Source organism: Galleria mellonella, unplaced genomic scaffold, assembly GCF_026898425.1.
Source record: "Galleria mellonella isolate WM207_F2 unplaced genomic scaffold, CSIRO_AGI_GalMel_v1 utg65, whole genome shotgun sequence".
NCBI classification, from domain to species: Eukaryota; Metazoa; Arthropoda; class Insecta; order Lepidoptera; family Pyralidae; genus Galleria; species Galleria mellonella.
The window spans coordinates 1,356,644-1,380,718 of record NW_026442138.1 but is presented as its reverse complement, the minus strand read 5'-3'; the positions used below and the strand labels follow the sequence as shown (position 1 = coordinate 1,380,718).

The 24,075-nt window shown below is 40.8% G+C and overlaps 3 protein-coding genes across 3 annotated transcripts in view; 2 read left to right on the top strand and 1 right to left on the bottom strand.

The window, feature by feature from the left end:
* LOC113516541 (ribosome quality control complex subunit NEMF homolog) overlaps positions 1–7,772 on the top strand; it is a 29,085-nt gene extending 21,313 nt beyond the window's left edge. Inside the window, exons 16-18 of the mRNA XM_052900446.1 lie at positions 4,221–4,382; positions 5,013–5,161; positions 6,289–7,772. Of these exons, the coding sequence (XP_052756406.1) occupies positions 4,221–4,382; positions 5,013–5,161; positions 6,289–6,487 (510 nt within the window). The 3' untranslated portion in view covers positions 6,488–7,772. The remainder of the gene's footprint in view (positions 1–4,220; positions 4,383–5,012; positions 5,162–6,288) is intronic.
* An 859-nt stretch (positions 7,773–8,631) lies between these two features.
* Positions 8,632–20,126, bottom strand: LOC113513398 (radial spoke head protein 6 homolog A). The gene is made up of 13 exons (XM_052900546.1): positions 19,837–20,126; positions 18,398–18,587; positions 17,727–17,852; positions 16,533–16,621; positions 15,573–15,660; positions 14,667–14,751; positions 13,837–13,970; positions 13,351–13,470; positions 11,546–11,699; positions 10,971–11,116; positions 9,650–9,864; positions 9,352–9,496; positions 8,632–9,174 (listed from the first exon to the last, which is right to left on the bottom strand). The coding sequence occupies exons 1-13, from the start codon at positions 19,965–19,967 to the stop codon at positions 9,076–9,078; spliced, it is 1,722 nt and encodes a 573-aa protein (XP_052756506.1). The 5' UTR covers positions 19,968–20,126; the 3' UTR covers positions 8,632–9,075.
* Positions 20,127–20,297: 171 nt separating this feature from the next.
* On the top strand, positions 20,298–24,075 carry LOC113513640 (mitochondrial GTPase 1). The gene is made up of 3 exons (XM_052900637.1): positions 20,298–21,133; positions 22,619–22,806; positions 23,641–24,075. Exons 1-3 carry the CDS (start codon positions 20,521–20,523, stop codon positions 23,845–23,847), a joined length of 1,008 nt encoding a protein of 335 aa, XP_052756597.1. The 5' UTR covers positions 20,298–20,520; the 3' UTR covers positions 23,848–24,075.

The window sequence follows — 24,075 nt, the reverse complement described above, 5'->3', positions numbered from 1 at the left end:
GACTATTGCTGTTCTTGATTTTCATCTTCGTCTTCTCTCTATCGACTTTCTTCGTGCGGGTCCAAGTGGGGTCGGCGCTCTCTTTCTTCTTGTTTCTCTTTCGGATGGCGGTGCAGCGTTGACTGGTCGGTCGCAGGAGGTCGATGAACTGCAACACCCGTGCTGAACTGCGAACAAGTTTCAACCAATTAGAAAAACGTGACGGATCGGGTAATGCTATAGACAACTGCGTCGCGTTCTGTAGCTTGTGTACGCGTTCTTCTCCCGTTTCCGCTTGACTATCGTCGCTCGTACTATCTTCACGCGGCCACTGCTCTTCGTTTTTGTCGAAATTCCTTTCGACCGGTCGGAGACGTCGCATCGTCGAGTCGTAGTTGTCCGGCGGCACAGGGTCGTCCTTCTTCCATAATAACCCCGTCTCGTATCCTCCCGCCGGTAACGGACAAGTTTTCTCCTCTAAAATGCGCAGGGCGCGACGTTCCTCTTCATTGTAAGACCTCTTTGGTGCGATTCCCAGCGATTCGAGCGCGAAATGTTGCTTCATCATTTCTTCCATCGATTGTTCCTCTTCATGTGTCGTCACTATGTGGCTGATTCTGTGCACCTGCTGTCTTGTCCTGCCGCGACTCGTACCGTGCAGTACCCATCCCAGGTCGGTGAGTGATGCGACCGGCTGCGTGTCGGATCCTCTTCTGACTTCGTGGGCCAGCAGTAGGTGCCAGTTGTCTTGCCCCAGCAGTACCGTCGGTTTGCCCTCTTCGTAGACCAATTCCCTCTCTATGTCCCGCAGATGTGGACAGCCCTTGATGACGCTGCGTGGTACCGACTGCGGTGATAACTGCAGTCTGTCCATCGTCCGTGCCCCCACTGTGTATTCTTGTGAATTCCGCCCGCGGATCTTGAAGTGAACACGCGTCGATTGAGCTGCGTTGATCCGCGCCCCGGCCACACCTTCCATGTAGAATGGTGCGGGGGGACCCGTAGCACCGATTCGCTCCGCCACCGTCGTCTCGATGATGGTGCAAGTCGACCCGTCGTCCAGTAGCGCGTAGGTGTCGCACGTTCCCGTGGGACCGGTGACTCGTATCGGCAGGATCTTCAGGAACGCGATCTTGTCGTTTTCCCTTGCCGATGCGGCGACTGCGGCGGACTTGTCCTCGACGACGTGTGTTGTTACTTCATTCTCCGGCTGTTGTCGCGTGGTGTGTAGCAGAGGGTGATGAGTCTGCGTGCACTCATCCACTCCACATCTCTTGCTCTTGCAGGCGTGGCGAAATCTTCTTACTTTGAGGCAGCGGAAACACAGCCTATGAGTCTTCGCTAACTCCCATCTCGCCGATGTGTCTGCTTCCTTCATCGTCTTGCAGTCCGATGGAGCGTGTCCCTCTCGTCGACACATCGGGCACGGTGGTGTAGCGGGTTTCTCCTGCGTCGTGTATGTCTTCGCCGTCTTCCTAGGAGCGGACTCCCGCCGGTCTTCGGACGGTATCTCCTCGGCGGGGGCGAAGTTTCCACATCGTGCGGCGGTCCTTTGCAGGAACTGAGAGAGTGTTATGAGGTCCGGTTGTCCCTCCGGTTGGTCGTTGGCGAAATCGTAGTACTTGAAGCGTAGTACCGACGGCATCTTCTCTGTGACGTTTCTCACTATTTCTTCGTTGTAGAGGTAGTGACTCTTGTTCAGCGCTCGTATCGTGGCGACGACGTTCTGCACCTTGCTTGCGAAGAGGCAGACGTCTCTTGCGTTGTCCGAGAGTCGTGGTAGCGCGCGGAGTTTGTTCAGTTCGGCTGTGACGAGTGCTCCAGGGCGGCCGAACCTCGCGGCTAACATCTTCATTACTTCTTCTGCGGTCGTAGACCCGACGAATAGGGAGCGTGCCGCGTCCTTTGCGGCCCCCTTCAAGCTTCTGCGCAGTCTTGCTAGGTTCTCTTGTTCTGTGAGTTGACTTGCGCTCTCTTCATAGGCCATCTTCCATGGTAACCACTCGCTCGACGATCCATTGAAGACTGGCAACTCGGTGACTCTTGACGCTGTGGAGGGCAGTATGTTGCGAGCGGCCATCTGCATGGCGATCGCAAACTCATTGCAATCGATGCCCACCTTCAGCACCGGTTCTTCTTTCTTCATCGACTGCATCGCTGCTGCTATCGTAGGAATGGCGGCATGTGGGTCAACGTGGCGTGCGTGGTCCCGGTGAAGTGCGTCGCTGCTCGGCTGTGGCGGCGGCGCTCTCGAATCCTCTTCAACGGGTCTCGATGGGACGAACCCCTGACGCTTGCCGGTGACTTCTTCTATCTCTGGTACATGCGGCTCCATTGTGAGTGCCAGCGTGCTTCGACGAACCCAATCCGACGTTCGTTCTCTTCTGACGGTAGCGTCGTCGTCTTCTATTTCCTCGTCGTCCTCTGATTCGGCTTCCAGGGCGGCGACACGTGCAGCAGCCAATTCCACCTCCTTTCGAAGTAGCTCCTCCCGTGCCTTGGCCAGAGCCTTCTTCTTCTGCGAGGCCGTGGTGCGAACCGTGCGTGCCGTGCCGTGCTTCGGTTCCTTCTTCCTTGCTGTCTCCTCTGTCGTTCCTGTGGCTTCGGTAGTCTCCGTGGCTCCTGTGGTCGTCGTATCGCCGGACGTGTTCGTAGTCGATGTGGTGGCGGCGGTAGACGACGTGGCAGCGACAGAAGGCATTCTGACAGCCGCAGACGACGTGGTGGCAGCAACGGACGGCGTGGCAGCGACGGACAGCGTTCCGGCGGCCGTAGTCGACGTGGTGGCGGCGGATGTTGTGGCTTCGGTGACGGCGACTTTTTGTTGCGACGACTTCATGTTTCTCGTAGTCGGCATTTCAGCGATCCGGCTTCAGAATGGTCTTCCTCCAGCGATCCGGCTTCTCGATGTACCAACGGTGTTCCTCCAGCAATCCGGCTTCTCGAAGGACCACGATGAACGGTGTGGACTGCCGCACGGTGAGCGTGGACTGTAGGGGCGTTGGTTCAGGCTGGAGTGAAACACAGGGATTACTATTCTGAAGCCTCCGGTACCGTCTGAAGAGAGTATTTTTTCTTCTTGTCCTATTTCTTCTCGAGTGTAGTGCGTCGCTGCCCGGAAGCGAATGCCGCTCGACGGGAGGCGGCCTATCTTTATACCCGCCCGCTCGCACGATAACGTTTCCAACTCGCGATAGCGATCTGTGCGAGCGGGACGGGGCGAAAATGAACGAGACGCGTGTCTCTTCAGATCGGTACTCTATAGCGTCTATTTATTTATTTTATTTCAATTTACAATTTCTTAATTCTATTTATTGTTACAATTTCTATTCGTAGGTAATAACGACAACACGCAAAGGAATACTTTATTTAACTTACACTATCTTAAATCTATGTAAATCTATATAAAATAACAGAATACAGAAACGATTAACTAGGGACTTAACAACTATAAATTACGATATATACAAATAATGTCGCGAACAATATATATATATATATATATATATATATATATATATATATATATATATATATATATATATATATATATAAAAGATTTATTGCACATAAAAATATACAGTTATGGGCTTACAGAAATTTCAAAGTGAATTATATGTGTATAAAGTGTAGCATTATGCCCAGCACATTAGTGTCTAAACTAGGCCTAGCCTGTGTCTTAGACACTAATGCCTTCTATTAGATACATATTTTCGTGCTGTTTCGCTATATTAAAATAGTACAAGATTCAGTAAACAACATATTTTATATTACTAAAATAGGGTATCTGTAAAATAAATTACAATGTTGTATCAAGAAATGTGCCATTATAAGTAAAGTAGATATCATGCTCTGCATTGTTCAGCTGGTCATTAGTGCGATGAAATATATGTACATATAAACTTACAGATAATTATAATTGTAATTTCGGCGAAGACGACCCTGGACAACCAAATGCAGTGTAGAACGACTCCAAAACATATAGAAATAATCTTAACAATTATTTTTTAACCAAAAAAGTTTACTCTCACATAGAACTCTTTATTGCACACAAATATCTTAAAGTTAAATACTAGTAGTTAAAATGAACCCAAAGACATAAAAATGATCTACCTTGTAAAGTGTACAATATTTTGGAAAATTAACATCTTTTTTTATTTGCGAGTGACACATTCATATGATAATCACCTACCGTAACAAAATATATTAAAAAAATCTTCTAAACAAAGTATTATACGCAGGCTGCCAACCAAGCGAAGGAGTCCAAGAAGGCACAGAAGAAAGCGGCCGCTGTGAAGGCCAACAAGGGCAAGTCCGGTCCTCGTGGCCCCAAAATCCCTCAGCCGACGCCGCTCATACTAGAGGTCGAGTCCGGCGGCGAGGAGCTCGACCCTGAACCCGAGGTGAGATATACAAGACTGTGAGATATACAAGTTCTGAATAATTTATAACAAACAGGTAATAATTTCTTTAATGAGTGTTTTTTTTATTGTTTCTTTTTTTATGCTAGTTAGAATAGTATGCATACAAGCTGACGGCCCACTTTCCATCAGGTGGGCCGTCAGCTTGTTTGCCATTCTAAGTTGTATAGAAAAAAAACTTATTTCTTTTATTTTTATATCAGAACAATAGAACGTACAATCTGATTAATTCTATTTTTCACTTGATTCTACTTATTTTACCACATAAGCATCTCGAACGAGACCCTCTCGTGGATCAAATGTGTTCCTATCTATCTATCCCGAGTGAATACCTCTCGCCACTTATAAATATTATGTTTATATTTTTATCTGGAGTGATACCTTATCGCCTGTTTGTATTTCAAAGAGCTTAGTGTATATTTATTGTATGCTCATTCGAATTTTGACCTTATTTCACAGAAAAGCCCTCGCATCCTCCTCAATTTTTTTTCTATTAACCACCCTCGTGGTTAATAGAAAAAAAATCTTTTCCATATAAGACACCATAGAGTTGCTATATCTAATTTTATTTATCTCTATGCCCTTTTCATCCCTGTTCTTCCTTTTCACCAGGGTGAACAAGGAGAGCAGGGCGAGCAGGCGGGCGGCGTGGACGCGGATGCGGAGCTGTTGAGTCAGCTGACGGGCTGCCCCCTGCCGGAGGATGAGCTGCTGTTCGCGGTGCCAGTCGTCGCGCCCTACACCGCGCTACACAACTACAAGTTAGTACGCCAATCTGTACTGTTCTGGGGGAAAAGGGATTGTTAGTAATAGGGATCTGATAGCCCCATTGCTAGCAATATACCGTATCATGCCTACTGCCACCTTTTACCATTGTACCGCTCGCCATCGGCAGGGAATCTATCTTCACACCTTAGGACCAGGGAAAGGAAAGGGATTCTCAGCAATGGAGTTTGACAGCCCTATTGCTAGCAATATATCCTATTAGGTCGACCTCCACGTTGGTCCCCTTGAAAACCGTCGTGAACAGTTCTTGTTATATTCGTCACAATACCTAACTGACCTGCTTCATCCTCACCTATCATCTCTCACTGGTGCCCCGCCGGTGTATTTCGATAGCGCGGCCGGGGTTACCATTCTATTATTACCCATTAAAAAAAATACACTTTAGGACCAGAATGGTCACACAGAGTGCAGTTTCAAAGGAGCTTTCTCCTATGAACACTCAGGTAATGAATTGATCTTCCTTCTTCAAAAAGGACGTATTAAGTTTTCTTAAAGGTCGGCAACGCGCACGTAACATTCCTGGTATTATAGGCGTCCATAGGCTGCGGTAACCCTGTTTACCGTTAGACGGTGTTGCCATCATAGTAGTAAAAAAAATCAAGTCAATCTCCACACAATTCCTCCTGGAAACAATCTTGGTTATTTTTTTTTTATTTCGTCACGACGGTCCAACTGACCAGTTTCATCCTTATTCAATGCATCCTTAACCACGTGGAGGTCCACCTAATAGGGCATATTGCTAGAAATGGGGCTGTCAAACTCCATTGCTAACAATCTCTTTCCCCCCTGATAGCCCCATTGCTACCAAGATGCCCTATTAGATCCACGTTATTCCCCCTGAAAACCATCGTGGTTAATTCTATTGGAATTCATCACCACGGGCCAACTGACCTACTTCATTCTCACCTATCATCCTTCACTGGTGTCCCGCCAATGTTATCGGTATAGCGCGGGTGGGGTTATCATTCCATTATCACCCATTAAAAAAAAATAGGCTGTTCCTAGCATTGAAATCTGTAATCCTTATCACTAACAATCCCTTCCCCCCAAAAGATGCTGGTTTGAAACCTGTCAAAGATAAAACCCGACTTATCGTGTCCAGGTACAAAGTGAAACTAACGCCGGGCGGCAGCAAACGGGGGAAAGCGGCTAAGACAGCGGTGCAAGTGTTTCTTCGCGACAAGGCGGGAACACCCCGGGAGAGGGACTTGCTTAAGGCAGTGAAAGAGGAGAACATTGCCAGGAACTTCCCCGGGAAAGTCAAACTGTCTGCACCACAGCTACACAAGCATAAGAAGTGATTCACCTTCAATTCACACTCATCTAAAATCTATACTTATAATAAATCTGTATGAGAGCTCAATTCTGTACATGAAATATATTTCCAAAACAACTATCAGGCGGTGATTAGTGATCGATACTGATGCCAAAAATGCAATCGGTAAAATTTTTGTCTGTCTGTCTGTCTGTATGTTCGTTATAGAAACAAAAACTACTCGACGGATTTTAACGGAACTTGGTACAATTATTCTTCATACTCCTGGGCAGGTTATAGTATACTTTACATCACGCTACGATCAATAGGAGCAGAGCAGTGAAGGGAAATGTTGGGAAAACGGGAGAAGTTACTCCATTTTTAAGCTACTGTCGCGTGTGCAGCCTTAATGGCCACTTTTTTAAATGTAAAAATGTCCACCCGTGCGAAGGCGGGACGGGCCGCTAGTAATATTATAAAGAAGGGAATATTTGATTGTTTATTTGTTTTATTTATTAAATGAAAATGTTACGATGCATTACATGGGATGGAGAGTCTAAAATCTTCAAAAATTGTTCTGCGTAATATATGAACGCCCCCCAAGACAGGTCACTAGTGCGATCGTATCTGATTTGATATTATCATGAAATTACTGTATTATAGACCATCATAAACTATATTTTTAAAATTAGTTTTACTTAAATCTTTGTATTTATTTATTTATTCATCAACAACTTTAACATTAAAACACTAAAACTCCCAGTTACACACAAATTTCCCTATTTAAAGTTTTAAACTTTAGATTTTTCAGCTGAATTTTAGAGTTAAACCAAAAACAACTATTAGAATCGGTCATTCTGTTTTTAAGTTTTATCGAGACTAATAAGCAGTAATTTTTTTATATCTCTCTCTCTCTCTCTCTCTATATATATAAATTTCCCTATTTAAAGTTTTAAACTTTAGATTTTTCAGCTGAATTTTAGAGTTAAACCAAAAACAACTATTAGAATCGGTCATTCTGTTTTTAAGTTTTATCGAGACTAATAAGCAGTAATTTTTTTATATCTCTCTCTCTCTCTCTCTCTCTATATATATATATATATATATATATATATATATATATATATATAGAGAGAGAGAGAGAGAGAGAGAGAAAGAGAGAGAGAGAGAGAGAGAGAGATTAGTAAGGATTTAATGTATAATGTGATTCACTTTTCTTTAATACCACGTTACGCAATTTCAGCAATCAAATCTGAATGATATTATTGTTGTATGTATATTATGTATAAAATAGCCAATTTGTTGATTTATATAATATAATTTTACATGAATATTGTCTTTTATTATGAAAAAATTCCATGCCTCCTCGCCGCGATGTATTGTACCTTTTTTTTTACGCAACTTAGAATGGCAAACAAGCTGACAGCCCACCTGATGGAAAGTGGTAACCGTCGCCTATAGACATGAGCAGTACCATGGACATAACAGAGTATACTGTTTCGCCCATGATACTCCCCATGCGTTGCTATTCCTGAGGACTCAGGTGTTATTCCTCTGTACCCTGTAAATTCACTGCAGAAACACAAATGGGACAGAGGTACCCAAGCAATCGACTTTTGTACAGTCTCCCTTTGGTTTATAGTGGACTATGAAATGTCCAGGGAGTTAGTGGATGTAGGTGGCTCAAGACCGTTCCTTATGGCTGTCTATGGGGGAGGCCTATGTCCAGCAGTGGACGAATAATGGCTGAAATGATGATGATGAATGCAATGTTAATTTTTTATATACCACTAAGGTGGCAAACAAGCATACGGCCCACCTAATAGTGAGCGGTTGCCGTAACTTTTAAGCGCCTGCAATACCAGAGTCATTATCCATTATCTATATCAGAGGTATTTTTTATTACAATATATACAGCCAACTCTCTTGACGTTATATTTGCCAGCAACAATAAAAAAAAAGATGTATGAAGTTCGAATAAGTTTTACATTAAAATTTTCATATAAAGTCTACATTGATTGGGCCCAAGCTGCATACATTTCTGAAACACCTTATCCAGAACTAGATAATAAATCCATATGAATAATAAAAAATCTTTATTATACTCTAGATTACAAAGACAACAATAAGTAAAATAATAAGTATTACCACAGTTATTAACTTTAATAGACAAATTATCAGCGTATGAAATGTCGCCTATTGCGATACTTAGAGAGATGAACTTAATTTAATAAGCTTACAAGAAGCAACTTTTTAATCTTTGCAAATACAGTAATACGTCGTCGTACAAACGCGTTATTCGGGGTCGTACAAGCGCGTTATTCGGGGTCGTACAAGCGCGTTATTCGGGGTCGTACAAGCGCATTATACGGAGTCGTACAAGTGCGTTATACGAGATTACTTCTACGACTCGTTTTCTAAATCGAATCGAAAAACGAATCTACTGTGTCATAGGAGGGATTACTGTAATATTTGTTCGCTGTGTTAAGGAAACGTTTGCTTATTTATAGCAAATCTTCGTGCTTTTAGTAAATTGTATTCATGCTTAATTTAATTGCTTTACTAACTTTATTCTGCTGTTAATAGTTTTGTTGGTCTACAATTCTAGAGGTGAGTCATTTGTTCGTGTACTTTTTAATCGTCTTCTTCCTCTTCTTCTTCACCAAAGTCTTCGCCATCACCCTCGCCCAGCAACGGTGGTGGTACAGGTGGCAAATGCGCAATACGGTACGCCTGGCAAAAATAATCCAGCAATCACCAGTACATATACTTCAGGGTAGTTATATGTAAGAATAATATTGTATTCGAAGCAATGAAAGACTGATATAACAATTCGAAGCATGGGATTACAACACAGACAAAAAGCCATAAAAGAAAGAGTTAAAAACTACTACAGTGTGGGACCTGTACCTCTTCATCTGCGAATGTGGGATCGGCCATCTCCATGACCTCTGGACCTACGACATACTCCTCCTGGGGCCGCGGCAACTGCAGCGGAGAAAAATTAGGCGGACGGAACTTAATACCCCAACCCACGTACAGGCATTCAGACTTTCTGAAATGATTCAATATTTTCCATCGTAATATAAATATCGTAAAATAAAATATTGTCACAGATATTGCACCAGCTATCTTACCCTTCAAACTGAAACAGTAACATGTATTGCTGTTTACGGCAGCAGTAGCTAATATGGTGAAACAAACTTACTTCCCATTAGTGGCATACGCCACTGCACCAGGCCAAATGTTACTTCTCAATACTGCTAGAGCGCGATCAGGTACCAGGTTGGTACTGATGCGAGGACTCCACGCTGGCAGCCCTTCGACCCTGACGTCTTCCGATAGCGGACTGAAGAGTGGAGGCCCTATTTCCGGCTCTATTGGAGGTGGACCTTCATCCTCTTCTTCTTCTACATCTTCCTCCTGAATTTATCAATTATCATTGTTATATACTCGTAATAGCTTAGCTGCGTGGTCTCAGCATAGAATAGGCCACCCCTTCCTTTCGCGTGGATATCGTAAGAAGCGACTAAGGAAGGGCTAGGGATGGGCAGCAACGTCTCTCTTAAAACATTTCCAAGGCCTAACTGCGTTTACCAATTCGCCTGCCAAGCATGGCAACTACTGGCAACCCCTTCAAAGGGGAGGCTTATGTTCAGCAGTGGACAGTCAAAGGCTGATATGATGATGATGATGATAAAATAGCGATGAACGTAAAAGACCTTGTACAATATACACGATGTTATGTACATAAAACAACTTCCAATTTTATTTTGGATTTAAAATTTTGTTATGACATTTTACAATATCAAGATACTTTAGCCAACGGATTGATTATCCATCCATGAGCCCATTTAATATCTTGATTACCCATTTGCTTATGAATGTTATATATATATATATATTACATTACTTTGTTATTGATATTTACCCTTCTTTGCATAATGGTGGAAATTTCCCTCATAACATTGAATGCCTAAAACTTATATAAAAGACCAAGTTCACTTTAAGCTGATCGTGTCTGGATAATTTTTTAATGTCCATTGCGGAAATAAAACATAGCTTTAAAATTTTTTTTTAACCATTTTTCCTTTAATTTTGAACATGAATTATATCACTTTGATTTATTTCACCAATAAAAAAAAATCTTGCAAAGAAGGGTCGAACCATTTTAGGCTAAACCCACAATTCCCTGATTTCCGTAGTCTTGCCTGATCCTTCTACAAATGATATACCTAAATTTGTGTCTTAATTCAGTATTCATTTTTATTATATAGAAAACCATCATTATCACCATCTTATCAACCGTTAAATGTCCACTGCTGAACATATGGTTCCCCCATAAAGAGGGAGTGGAGATGGGGTTTCCCAGTAATCACCACGCTTGGCAGACGGGTTGGCAACACCAATTAGGCTTTTGGTGGTGTTTTAAGAGGGTTTCTGCTTTACAGAGAATGTTTAACAGTAAATGGCTGTAACCATAATGCGGATAAAATGTATAATAGTATTAATATTAACAAAGTATTCACCGTTTCTGCATTAGGATTCCACCACAGGGTCCTACCCTGTTTCAGGATATGTCTCCCATGATGAACCCAGTATGTTAAGTTAGGATCTAGAAGATCTTTAATTGTATGGCCTTGGTAGAAAGGATTCGGATTGAAATCCATGTCACCTGAAGAATAGAAGAAGGAGTTTTAATTTTAAAAAGTTCTGATTTTGAGGGTAGTCCTCGACCGTTAATAACAATTATTGTCCAATTGCTGGATGACTCTATGACTCTATCCCATTATAAAGTACCAGACTTGGTATCTAATATTACCAGGCCAATCAAGCGGCTTACTAAATGGTTATTTTGAATTTTCCTTCTATTGCACTGCATCTAATGCTCCTCTTCCTTTCTCCTTTCCTGACTTCTTCTAACTACTTACTTGAGCAAACAGAGGTGTACAATGTACTGCTCTGTCACTTCACAAAGACATACAAATTCGGTTCGTGTCTTTAATGTTTAATACATATTAAAATTTGATAATTCAATCTACTCCTTTCCTCTATTTTTCGTCAATGCGTAATACATAAATAATTCGACATTTCAGTCACTTACCACCTCCCTCCTCCATGTCAATGTCCTCTTCCTCTTCACCGGAGCCGTAGGTGTAGAAACCCTGTGGGGATATGGAGGTAGCAGAAGCGATGCGTGCGATCTGCGCGCGCAAAAAGTTACGCTCCGTACCATTGAAGGGGGGAAACGACAATACCTGAAAGACAGTATTAAATTAATAAAATATATACTCAGTTTAGTTTCATGTTTAATTAATAAGTCTACTAGGTAGGGAGGTACTATATGATTCAATTCAGTATTAATGGGACGACACATACCATCTTAGGTACAAATTTACCTTGAAGCGACGATGGCATTGCGTACGTTCAGTGTAATCTGACGCAACAAGTTTAACAACTTAGTTATCGTGATTAGCAACTCATGAGGGGCTATGTATCACTCCTTCTAAGGTTACTCATCTGCATCAATTCGTATCATCATCACATCACCCGTTAACTGTCCACTGCTGAACATTTTTTTTTTTTATACAACTTAGAATGGCAAACAAGCTGACGGTCCACCTGATGGAAAGTGGTAACCGTCGCCTATAGACATGAGCAGTACCATGGACATAACAGAGTATACTGTTTCGCCCATGATACACCTATGCGTTGCCATTCCTGAGGACTCAGGTGTTATTCCTCTGTACCCAGTAAATTCACGCCATTCATTGCTGAACATAGGCCTCCCGTTATTAAGGATTTAAACCCTCCTTGGTTTTGCCAGTACTTGCGACGCTTGGAAGACGGTTTTGCTTTGGTAATATTTTAAGAGGGACGCTGCTATCCATCTCTCGATCATTAAGTTCCTTTAGTCGCCTCTTACGACACCCACAGGAAAGGAAGAGGTACCTTATTCTATATGTCCGGACGAAACAGCAGATATTGTTTTTTTAAATAATGTCACGAAACTGAGCTTTAACAACTCTTTAAATTTTGCCCTGTAGTCCCGGTATAAAATAGGCCACCCCTTTCTTTCCCGTGGGTGTCGTATGAGGCGACTAAAAGAGGACGAGAGATGGGCATCAGCGTCCCTCTTAAAACATCTCTAAAGCCTAACTACGGTTGAGAACCTGCCTGCCAAACGTAAGAACTACTGGTAAAACTCCCCAGAGGAGACTTATGTTCAGCAGTGGACACTTAAACGCTGATGATGAATCCAAATTTTAAGGAACTTTCAATCTTCCCTTGTGTGATGTTGACCACGACAAATTAATATTCTTTATGATGAAAAATCAAATCTCCAAATTCATAAATAGGTACGTGTTAAGAAAGTGTTAGGAGCAACTGACTTTTTCTACTTAGGTACCTACTCCGTGAAGAACCTGATGTGAAAATATATAATAATGAACTTTATTATTACAGGCTGCAATGGTCCAATTTATTAGTAACATAATCTTAGACTAATATTAGTAAATCTTACAAAAAAATAAATATTTAAAAGAAATAATAAACAAATTTGGTCACCGCTAAAGCATCCTATTTGAGATACTACAACAGTGACCAATGTAAGAGCATCCTGTCCATCCTGTTGGCAATCATATTCGTATTCAGAATGCTGTTGGTGCTGCCTTGTACCCTACACACCAGTGACGCGCATCTTTTACGCATTGTGACAAAAACAATCTACGCAGGTTTCTGCAAACATCCTTGATGGACTACAATATCGTGGCAACCCCAACAATACCCTGAATGTATTATTCTATTGAATACGAAGATTGCTATAGGATTCTTGGGTATAGCTAGCCCACAATCTCACATATAAAAGGATGTACAGTATTATATATGGATAGATATCCAAAACCTTACCTCCGCATCCAGATCACCCGTCATAACCCTTACGATTTGCCGTGCGACCCTGATCTGTTCAGGAGTGACGTCCGGCAGACATATCCATGGCTCCCCGGGCAGGTGACAAACCCAATACACCTGGAACATTTAGTTTTTGTGATTAACATCGATTCATGCACATCTACTTGCCAAGCCACACGTCTACTTGTGTATTTCAAACTCACCCAATAGATTATATTTGCATGTTCTTTTTTTATGGGTGAAAATGGATAATACTTCGGCTGCGCTACCGGTATATGTTGGTGAACACCAGTGAGTGATAATAGGCGACGATGAAAGCTGGTCAGTTGATCCATCGTGACCAATTCTACAAGAATCAACCTCAATGGTTAATTCTTGTGCATATTGTTAGTAATGGACAAAGCGCAATACAGTAAAAAAACTCAGTGTCACCATATAAAAATGTTCCCTGTTACTCAACAAATAGGTTTGAATTACTATAACCTTTTTGTTAACTCCCTGGCCGGGTCTCTCGACCGGTATGAGCGGTGGGGGCTGCCACATGGACACCGGCAGCGGCGGTAGCTTCGGTGGCACTGGCTCCTTTGATTTCTCTTCTCGTTCTTCACCTTCGCCCACTTTATAAAAAAATATACCTAACGGTCTACAGGCTAGAAAAATGGCAGACAGTGGAAGGAAAATATCTTAAATATCCAATACTGGATATCGGAAATTCAATAAACCAACTTTTAGTAAGTTGGGTAAGCTCTACGTGTTCTGCCGCTTCTACTCGTCCAAAGAACTGTGCTCAGAGGAATCATTTAGAATTATGCCCACGGCCAATTTTTACCATCGTACAGGTTATTATCGACAGGAAGTTCGCCCTCATTTCTCAGAGCCTGGATGGCCACGTACAACGCGGTTTCAGAGATGTTTCCTTCCAGCTGTGAGCCAGTGAGCTCCCTGTCGAGATTTTTGCGAGAGACTACAGCATAGGGTTCTTCAAAAAAGAAATAAAGAGGTTTCTTTAAGGTATGCAACGCGCGCGTAATGCCTCTGGTATAGTATATCATAGGCTAAGGTAAGCGCTAACCATCAGGTGGATCGTATACTCGTTTGCCACCTTAGTGTTTTGTTTACAAGCTCTTTTAAATCGTCAACTTTTATGATTCTACTGCTGGGCTCCGAACGTTGTTATCTGCTGAGAAGAACTCGCAGGAAACTCAAGAATTACTCTTTTGAATGTCAGGCTATGTAAGGAGATTTATTTCTTTAGGGCTTAATTTTCGCTACCTAACCCATAAAGGATCTTGTTTAAAGAAAGAATAATTTACTTAATTCCTTTTGTTCTTCAGCCTCCAAAACGCGGGCTTCTTCTAAGCTATCCCCTTCACCCGGCACATCCTTCAATTCAAACTCCTACACAAAACAAAGAAAAATATTTATGAAGTTGTTATAACTTTCAGCACATAATATTTAAGAAAAAAGTTGCCTTTTTAAAGTTATTTCTAATTTTAAATTTTATTTAACTACCAGAAACTGTATAAGTCATTTCTGCTTTAATGTAATAAACGACGTACTAGCGTTACGCGAGTGCTCGCGTCATAGCCACTAATGAATAAGGATCACAAATAAATACCGAAACTAGTCGAGATTTTGATCTAATTACACGTATGTTAAACTGGTAGTTACTATTTTAAAATATAATACATATGTGTCATTTCTGGTAATTAATGCTGCTGCCCTACTCGTGTTTCTGCTGTAAAACAGCTACAGTTGCATGACTGTGTTTTTAAATTAGTCCTCTCAAAAAGCAACACTCAACCACCTTGAACATCACCATGTATTCTGTGATATCTAAGATGCTATATAGTAACATATAGACAACGGCTTTCACTTTTTTACCATTTCTAATTGTATAGCTATAATTTTTAAGATTAATTTGTAAGATTTTATACCACAAAAAAAAAACTCCGACTCCAATCGTAACAGGACAGGTTATTTTGATCTAAAAACTAAACTACTGAATCGACTTTGATAAAATTTCTACGAGACTAACCTGAAAGTACATTCTTTCGAATAAAAAAAGAATTTTCCAAATCACTTCATAAATGACAAAGGTAAGAGGTAACAAACATAAAAAAAATACAACCGAATTGAGAGAACCCATTCCTTTTTTGAAATCCGCCAAAACAGAATCATTCTACTGTCACTAATTATTGTCACGTCTTCAAAATTACCCTGATCCTCCTGTCGAGCTCGTCTATGGTAAGATCTGTCTCTGCAATATAATAATTCGCCTTTGTGCCGAAAATCTTGCCGAAGAATCTACGGAGACATCGGAATAATATTTAAAACATTAGTATAGTACAGGGGTTCCTAAACTTTTAAGATAACGGAATGCCCACCAAACACCTTTTGTTTTATGAAACCCCATATCAAACGAATACAAATCAAAAACACTGTAATTTACACTATAAACTTAAATCGCGTAAAGTTAAACCCAGCTTAGCTTGGATGCGTAACTACTGCCCTGTAGATACAATTAAATTTGAAGAGGATGCCTCCAAGCTAAACTTTACCAAGGTGCATGTGGCGTCACCAATGAATGACAAAGTCTCTTAATTTAATAATATAGTCTTGAAATTGTTTGATGACCATGCGCCATTGCGTGTAGTACATGTCAAACGGCCTCCAGCACCGTGGATTCCCAGGGGGGTACATATGGCCATGAGCCAACCCGATAGAGCTTTTAGAGCCTTTAATTTTTGTGATGATAAATGGGTACTCTAGAAACTTGCACGGAATAGATGCAACCAAACGGTTAGGGCAGCTAAGAGACAACATTTCCAATGCTTCTTCGTCCAGCATTTGAAAGTTTTTACGTTCTCTTGGTCTTGCAAAAAGTAAATTTGATACTTCCTACCCATTCGCATCAAATGATCTTAACCGTCAGTTTGCAACCCTCCTGCCAAGCGTGACAGCTAGTGGTAAAACCCCCCAATAGAGAAAGGGCTATGTTCAATTAATGACTGATACGTCAAGTCATGGTATGGTATATATCCAGTGGTATCTATCCATTTATTTTAATTCTATACTTTGCCAGTATAGTGCTGTATTTTGTGTGATATGGTCGAACCGTATAGGATACGTAGGAATACGATAGGAACTTTGTAAAACTTTTTAGTAAACGAACTCACCTGACAGTAGCAACTGGTTCCTTGATGGCCAGCATGTTGAGGGCGATGTACACCGCGTAGCACTCACTCTGCGGCAATCCGTACCCACCCTAAGAGGGAGAAAAAGGATTGTTAGTAATGGGGTCCAACTGAGCCATTCCTAGCAATATACCCTATCAGGTCGACATCCACGCGGTTCCCCTTAGTAACCATCGTGGTTAATTCTTGTGAAATTGATCACGATGGGCTAACTGACCTGCCTTTTCATCCTCACCTATCATCCCTTACTGGTGCCCCACCAGCGTATACCGATAGCGCAAGCGGGATTACCATTCCATTATCACCTATTAAAAAATACCTATCCTGACAGTAATATTGTTACGTTACTACCTTCCATACTTTCAATGCGACCTTGTACATCCATCATTACTCAATTCGCCATAGCCATCACATCATCTCATCTCAGCCATTATCTGTCCACTGCTGAACATAGGCCTCTCTCATAGACTGCCATAAGGAACGGTCCTGAACCACCTGCACCCACTGACACCCTACAATATATTTCAGACTGTCGCTCCATCTAGTGGGGGAGGGGGTCGTCCTAGACTTCGAGCTATGTGATCAGCCCATTTCCATCACATATAAGTATATTAGTTAGTAAAATTTGTGTATTATTAGTATCTATAAAGGATAACCGTGAGAGATACTGGAAACCACCAATCCGTCCAATTGGAGGTGGATTCCTACCTCTCTCAACGTAGCCAATGATGCTACTAAACCAAAGAAAATATTTTTGTCTCCTTCTCATAGGTGGTTTACTGGCCCACCATTTCTTTTAAAATCATCATCCTCTTGGCCGTGTGAAATTACCAAAGACGAGGATGAGACCTTACCAGATTCCGAATTAAAATCGGAACATGTGGGGCTGCTCTTCTACGTCCCACTACCTGACCTGTGGGTCGTGCTCATCCTAGAATAATTTGATGTCCACGCCAGGACGCTTGCGAAACTTGCCAAAGATATATTTATGAGGACATATGAACCTTTTTAAGCTACCAGCATCACATATTGTCTATCTATGCAAACTTTAAACAGTCTTCCTTTGCTATTTATAGAGATATGAGTACATTAATCAAAACAGCAACAATGGATAAGAAACCTCAGCATATCACTGCTCCCTCTGGTGCTACAGACATAACCGTATTTCTTTTTTACCTCTCGGAAATAATAATTGTGGTCGATAAGGTCAGCGATCTTTGGCTTCACTGAGTCTTCTTCCAGATCCAGTTCCTGCTCTTCTTCGCCAAGATTTTCCATTTTATTTAATTTACTGGCCACCAGCTATTGAACAAGAAATTAAAAATTAAAAATCGTGAACTCATCAAGTCTTTGGGACATGGATGGATAAAAAATTCAAAATGAAAAATTACTGTATGACAACATACGAGTCCTAAACTTTAAATTTTGCATAAGGCTTCTTAAGTAATATATATACATACGCGTTTACAGATATTTTAAATACACTATCGGGACTTTAACGCGATGAGAAATGTGCAGGTAAATAGTATCTACATAACTGCTTCTTTATTGGCAACATTTCGACATGAAATGTACCATTTCGTGGTCACAAGACATCGCGTTAAGTCCCGATAGTGTATTTAAAAAAGATTTATAATATAGATTCATAGGCGTATTTAATGGGGGGGAGGGAGTCCGATTCCACTTCATAATAATCTGATGCCCACACCAGAACTCAGGATCAGAATGAAACATCGCAAAGAAGTTTGAAAATACCTACATTTGCACCTTTTTTACGAGGGAGCCCTTCCCCCCTGGAATGTAATCTTGAAAGTGGCTATATTATATAACGGCATCATATTTATTACCCTAAACATTCCATTCAGTCGCTGAACCGCGGAGAGTTGCAGCGGGGACAGGTAAATGTCGTGGAGCAGGTCGAAATTGGGGCGGAACTTCTCTTGCTTCACCTCCCACGAATATTGCTCGAAGTTGTCGACCACATCAGACGGCTTCTGGCTCAGTATCTTGTGTACTACGTCCACCAGATGATCATACCTTAAGCATATAATATTAAGATTGAATTTAGAATGCTTTCAATGAATGAACGAAGTCATATTAGCAGTGACTAATTCACTAAAATGAACCACGATGTTTTCCAAAAGAGGGGATCGCATGAAGGCCGGATAGGCTGATTACCAGCAATCTGATCTATTACTTACAATGTCCTCTACCTCTCTTTATCCACCCGATAAGTAGGTAGTAATTTTTTTTATGGATGATAATGGAATGGTAACCCCGCCTGCACTAACAGTATGCGATGAGAGAAAAGGGATTGTTAGTAATGGAGACTTAGAATCCCATTGCTAGCAATATACCCAACCAGGTCGACCTCTTCGCGGTTCACCCTGGAAACTATCATGGTTAATTCCTCATGAATTCATCATGATGGGCTAACTGGCCTGTTTTCATTCTCAATGATCACCCTTCACTGATGCTCCGCCAGCGTATCCTGTTAGCGCAGGCGGCGTTATCATTCTATTTTCACCCAGCAAAAAAAAACGGTATGCGCTGGCGGGGCACCAGTGAGAGATGATAGATGAAAATGAAAATATACCTAGAACTCTGCATGATGGTTTCCAGGAGGACCACATGGAAGTCGACCTAGCTATATTGCTAGCAATGGTAGTCCGCATTACTAAAAAACCCTTCCCGCCAATAGATAGTAGTTAATAAATGGAAATGAAACGATAACCCCGCCTGCGCTATCGCTATACGCTGGCGGAGCACCAATGAGAGTTAATAGATGAGGATCAATCAAGTCAGCTGTCCCATTATAATGCATAAAAAAAATTTACCACGATGTTTACCTGAAATACCATATGGAGATTGATCTGATAGGATATATTGCTAGCAATGGTCCTTTAGGAATCTACTAACAATCCCTTTTTACCAGATGGAGACTGTACAAAAGTCGTTTGCTTTGGTACCTCTGTTTCAATCGAGTTTCAACAGTGAAGCAATTATGTATGCATAGTTGTGTTTCGGTTTGAAGGGTAGGATATGGCACTGAATTTACAGGGTACAGAGGAATAACACCTGAGTCCTCAAGAATGGCAACGCATAGGGGCTATCATGGGCGAAACAGTATTCTCTGTTATCTTCATGGTACTGCACATGTCTATAGGCGACGGTTACCACTTTCCATCAAGTGGGCCGTCAGCTTGTTTGCCATTCTAAGTGGTATGAAATCAGCAAAAAATAAAATAAAAATCCCTTTTCTAGCGACAGATAAGTAGTAGCTTACAAAGAATCCCCAGTTGCCGCGCTCTGCTGTTTCAGAAAGTTTTTTGCTTTAACCAAGTCATTATTTAGGTCTGGCATAACATTCTCAGCTGCGGCTATTATGTCCGGTTCTAACAAAAATGTTTGTGACATGTTCACTAGTGATTATTTCACATATGCCGGTCAAATAGTTTTTAATATTTATATTTTTATAAATACAATTTTTGTTTTAATCTTTGAATTTAACCGCAAAAGTCACAATCACCCGTTATACCTAACAATATAAACAATATCCATGACAATTCACTATATGTCAATAAAAAACAACATAAGTTGTCTAAGGGTGTTGTACATATTTTTTTCCTTATAAATTTTTATGTTACTTAAGATATTTAACTAGGTATTTTCACAACCAAGAGATTTATGATTTTTTGGAAGAAAAGGAATGTGCAAATACATGTCACTGTCATGGCTATATCTGTCAATGTCAATGACATGATCTCCTATCAGTGATTTGTTGAATAGTCTCTTTATATTTGATATCGAATTCTATTTATTTTTATTGAAAATTTACCTTTATTTTCCTCTAAATCGATAAAAAATAACCAATAAGCAGTTGATGTAATAATGTTAAAGTAAATGTTCAGGAAAAGATTCGCGTATCGCGATATAACCTTAACAAAAAAAGTTGCAATCAAAACAAACAATGGCACAGCGATTCGACGCAGCGGCTTACAGTTTCCGCAAAAAAATGCCGTACATAAGCAAGGACCTTTTACGATGGTTCCCCGGGCACATGAACAAGGGTCTAAAACAAATGCAACGCAAGTTGAACAGCGTTGACTGCGTGATCGAAGTCCACGATGCAAGGATACCCTTCACAGGTCGCAACCCTATATTCACGAATACTCTAACAGGCTCGAAACCCCATATACTGGTGTTGAACAAGAAGGATTTAACAATAAAATCTTTAATACCGCGAATAAAAGATCAATTAAAAGCGGAACAAAATATAGAAAATGTAATATTTACGAATAGTAAAGACCAGACGTGTCGAGGTCTTAAGAACCTTAAGCCGCTGATGGTGGACTTGATAAAGAGCTCAAATAGGTATAACAGGAGTGAAGAGCTAGATTATAATGTGATGATAATTGGTGTGCCCAATGTAGGGAAATCATCTTTGATAAATATGCTGAGATCCAAGAATATGAGCGTGAAGCACGCGCTGCCGGTCGGCGCGGTGGCCGGTGTCACCAGGAGTCTGATGACCAAGATGAGGATCAATAATGACCCCACTATTTTTATGTTAGACACACCTGGTATGTATAAAAAGTTCATTTCCATGATAATCATACTGGATATCATATATATTCATTATTGCACTTGTAAGTTACATATAGAATAATCTATTTATAAATTTTGTGAGCAAGGGTGGACTTATCTCTGACAAAGATCTCTTTCAGTCAACTCAGTACAGTGAGAAAGCATGTTGTTAGAGGTCAGCTGAAGTGCTACAACTATTAATACATAAACAAATATACAGTTAAATAAAATATTAAAATATATAATAAAATATTACATAAATACATACACTATAAATACATATAATACCTACCTACTTATAAAATAAATGAATATACTACTTACATTAGAAATTTCGTTTAATGATTTTAAAATTTGACAGTTCAATTAGAAAAATCATCATCATATCAGCTGTAAGTTGTCTACCGCAGTTAAGCTTTAGTAATGTTTTATGGGGGATGCTGCTGCCCATCCCTTGACCTTTAAGTTCCCTTAGTTTCATTTTATGAAAAGGGCTGGCCTATTCTATGCCAGGACCATACTAAAACATTGTCGTCATCATATCAGCCTTTAACTGTGTACTGCTGAACATAAGCCTTACCCTAGAGTGGTTAGGGGGGAAAGGGATTGTTAGTAATGCAGACTGAGAATCCCATTGCTAGCAATATACCCAACTAGGTCGACCTCCTCGCGGTTCACCCTGGAGACTATCATGATTAATTCCTGATGAAGTCATCATGATGGGCTAATTGACCTGTTTTCATTCTCATCTATCACCCTTCACTGATGCTCCGCCAGTGTATCCTGTTAGTGCAGGCCCCGCCTGTCATACCGGTTACCATACCATTTTCACCCATAAAAAAAAACCCTACAGTGGTTTTGCCAGTTTTACCATACTGAATATTCGTTACCAATAATTAATATTTTGTTACTTGGGTACCTCTGTCCCATTCGTGTTTTAACCGTGAAGCAGTTGTGTTTGCATGGCTGTGTTTTGGTTTGAAGGGTGGGATATGGCATGAATTTACTGAGTACAGAGGAATAACACCTGAGTCCTCAGGAATGACAACGCATGGGGGGTATCATGGGCGAAACAGTATACTCTATTATGTCCATGGTACTGCTCATGTCTATAGGCGACGGTTAACACTTTCCATCAGGTGGGCCGCCAACTTGTTTGCCATTCTAAATTGTATAAAAAAAATGTGAGCATGTCAAAAGATATTTACCACATTACCACAGCAGACAAAATTCCTCAGATGATTCCTTCAAGGATAACTGTGAGCATTTTTTTTTAATTTATAATTAACATTCTGATATATTCTTATCAAGAAAATATCCTCATTCTTTCAGCCTCCACTTATGTCTCCCCATAATATACCATTAGGATAAACTAGTGCACCATACCATTTTCGTTTTTTTTTTTAACTATGTTTTAACACATATTTGTGATAACAATAAAAGCAATGATTGCAAAAACAAAAATAAATAGTTCATTCCAGGTATCCTTGAGCCTTCAGTGACAGATGTGGAGATGGGACTGAAGTTAGCATTGTGCGCATCCCTGCAGGACCACCTGGTGGGCGAGGAAATCATCGCCGACTATCTGCTGTACTGGCTGAACAAGCATAGTAAATTCAAATATGTTGATTATATGGGACTAGTGGAACCATGCGATGATATTAATAAGGTAATGTGTGAATATTCTATTAATTTTACCAATTTATAATTGTACATCATTAGCTGGATTAAGTTTTTTTTTTTATAATACTTAGAATGGCAAACAAGCTAAAGGCCCACATGATGGAAAGTTGTAACCTTTACTTACTCAAAAAAAAACTATATATAGTACTTACAATATCTATACATATATTGGCTCTATTACAGATATATAGATATTGGGTATTACCTATCTCTAATTTTTAGTGAGTACATTGCTAGCAATGGGATTCTGTCTCCATTACTAACAGTCCCTTCCCCCCATTATTATATTATTGCAACTGTGGTTAACTGTCCACTGCTGAACAGACCTTTTCCATAAGGGGAGTTTTGCCAGTAGTTGCCACGTTTAGCAGGCGTGTTAGGCCGCAGTTATACTTTGGTGATGTTTAAGAGAGACGCTATTGCATGTCCCTTGACTATTAAGTTCCCTTATTATTATTTTTTTTTTATGCAACTTAAAATGGCAAACAAGCTGACGGCCCACCTGATGGAAAATAGTAACCGTCGCCTATAGACATGAGCAGTACCATGGACATAACAGAGTATACTGTTTCGCCCATGATACCCCCATGCGTTGCCATTCCTGAGGACTCAGGTGTTATTCCTCTGTACCCAGTAAACTCACGCCATATCCCACCCTTCAAACAGAAACACAGCCATGCAAACACAACTGCTTCACGGTTGAAACACGAATGGGATAGAGGTACCCAAGCAATCGACTTTTGTACAAAGTCTCCCAAAAGTTGCCTCTTACAATACCCACAGAATTGTAAAGAATAGGGATTGAAATTTTTTTAAATAGGTACTAATCGCCGGCGCCGTGAAAATGAATCGCGTGAGGAGAGTTCGAGACTTCGACGGCGGAATACGTGACGTGCCGGACCTTTTAGAGGTCTCCAGGACGTTCATCAAGGCATTCAGAACGGGCGAGCTGGGCAAGATACTGTTGGACATAGACTTGCTGGATTTCAATAATAAAGAGAAACTAGAAAGAAGTAATTTAGCGTAAGGCAAATAATATTTGTAGAGAATTTACAGATTTATTTTCTTATTCGCGTTATCAGCGTGTTTCAAATTTGTACTACCACACGTGAGTATATAAGGGTGCAGCATAGGCCGTGCCCACCCCAGTCTCCGAGCAAAACTTTCAGCTATTCACACGTCTAAGGGTGTTATGTGCCTTTTTTAAAGGGCTAGTTAACTTAGTTACATTGAGCTATATATATATATATATATA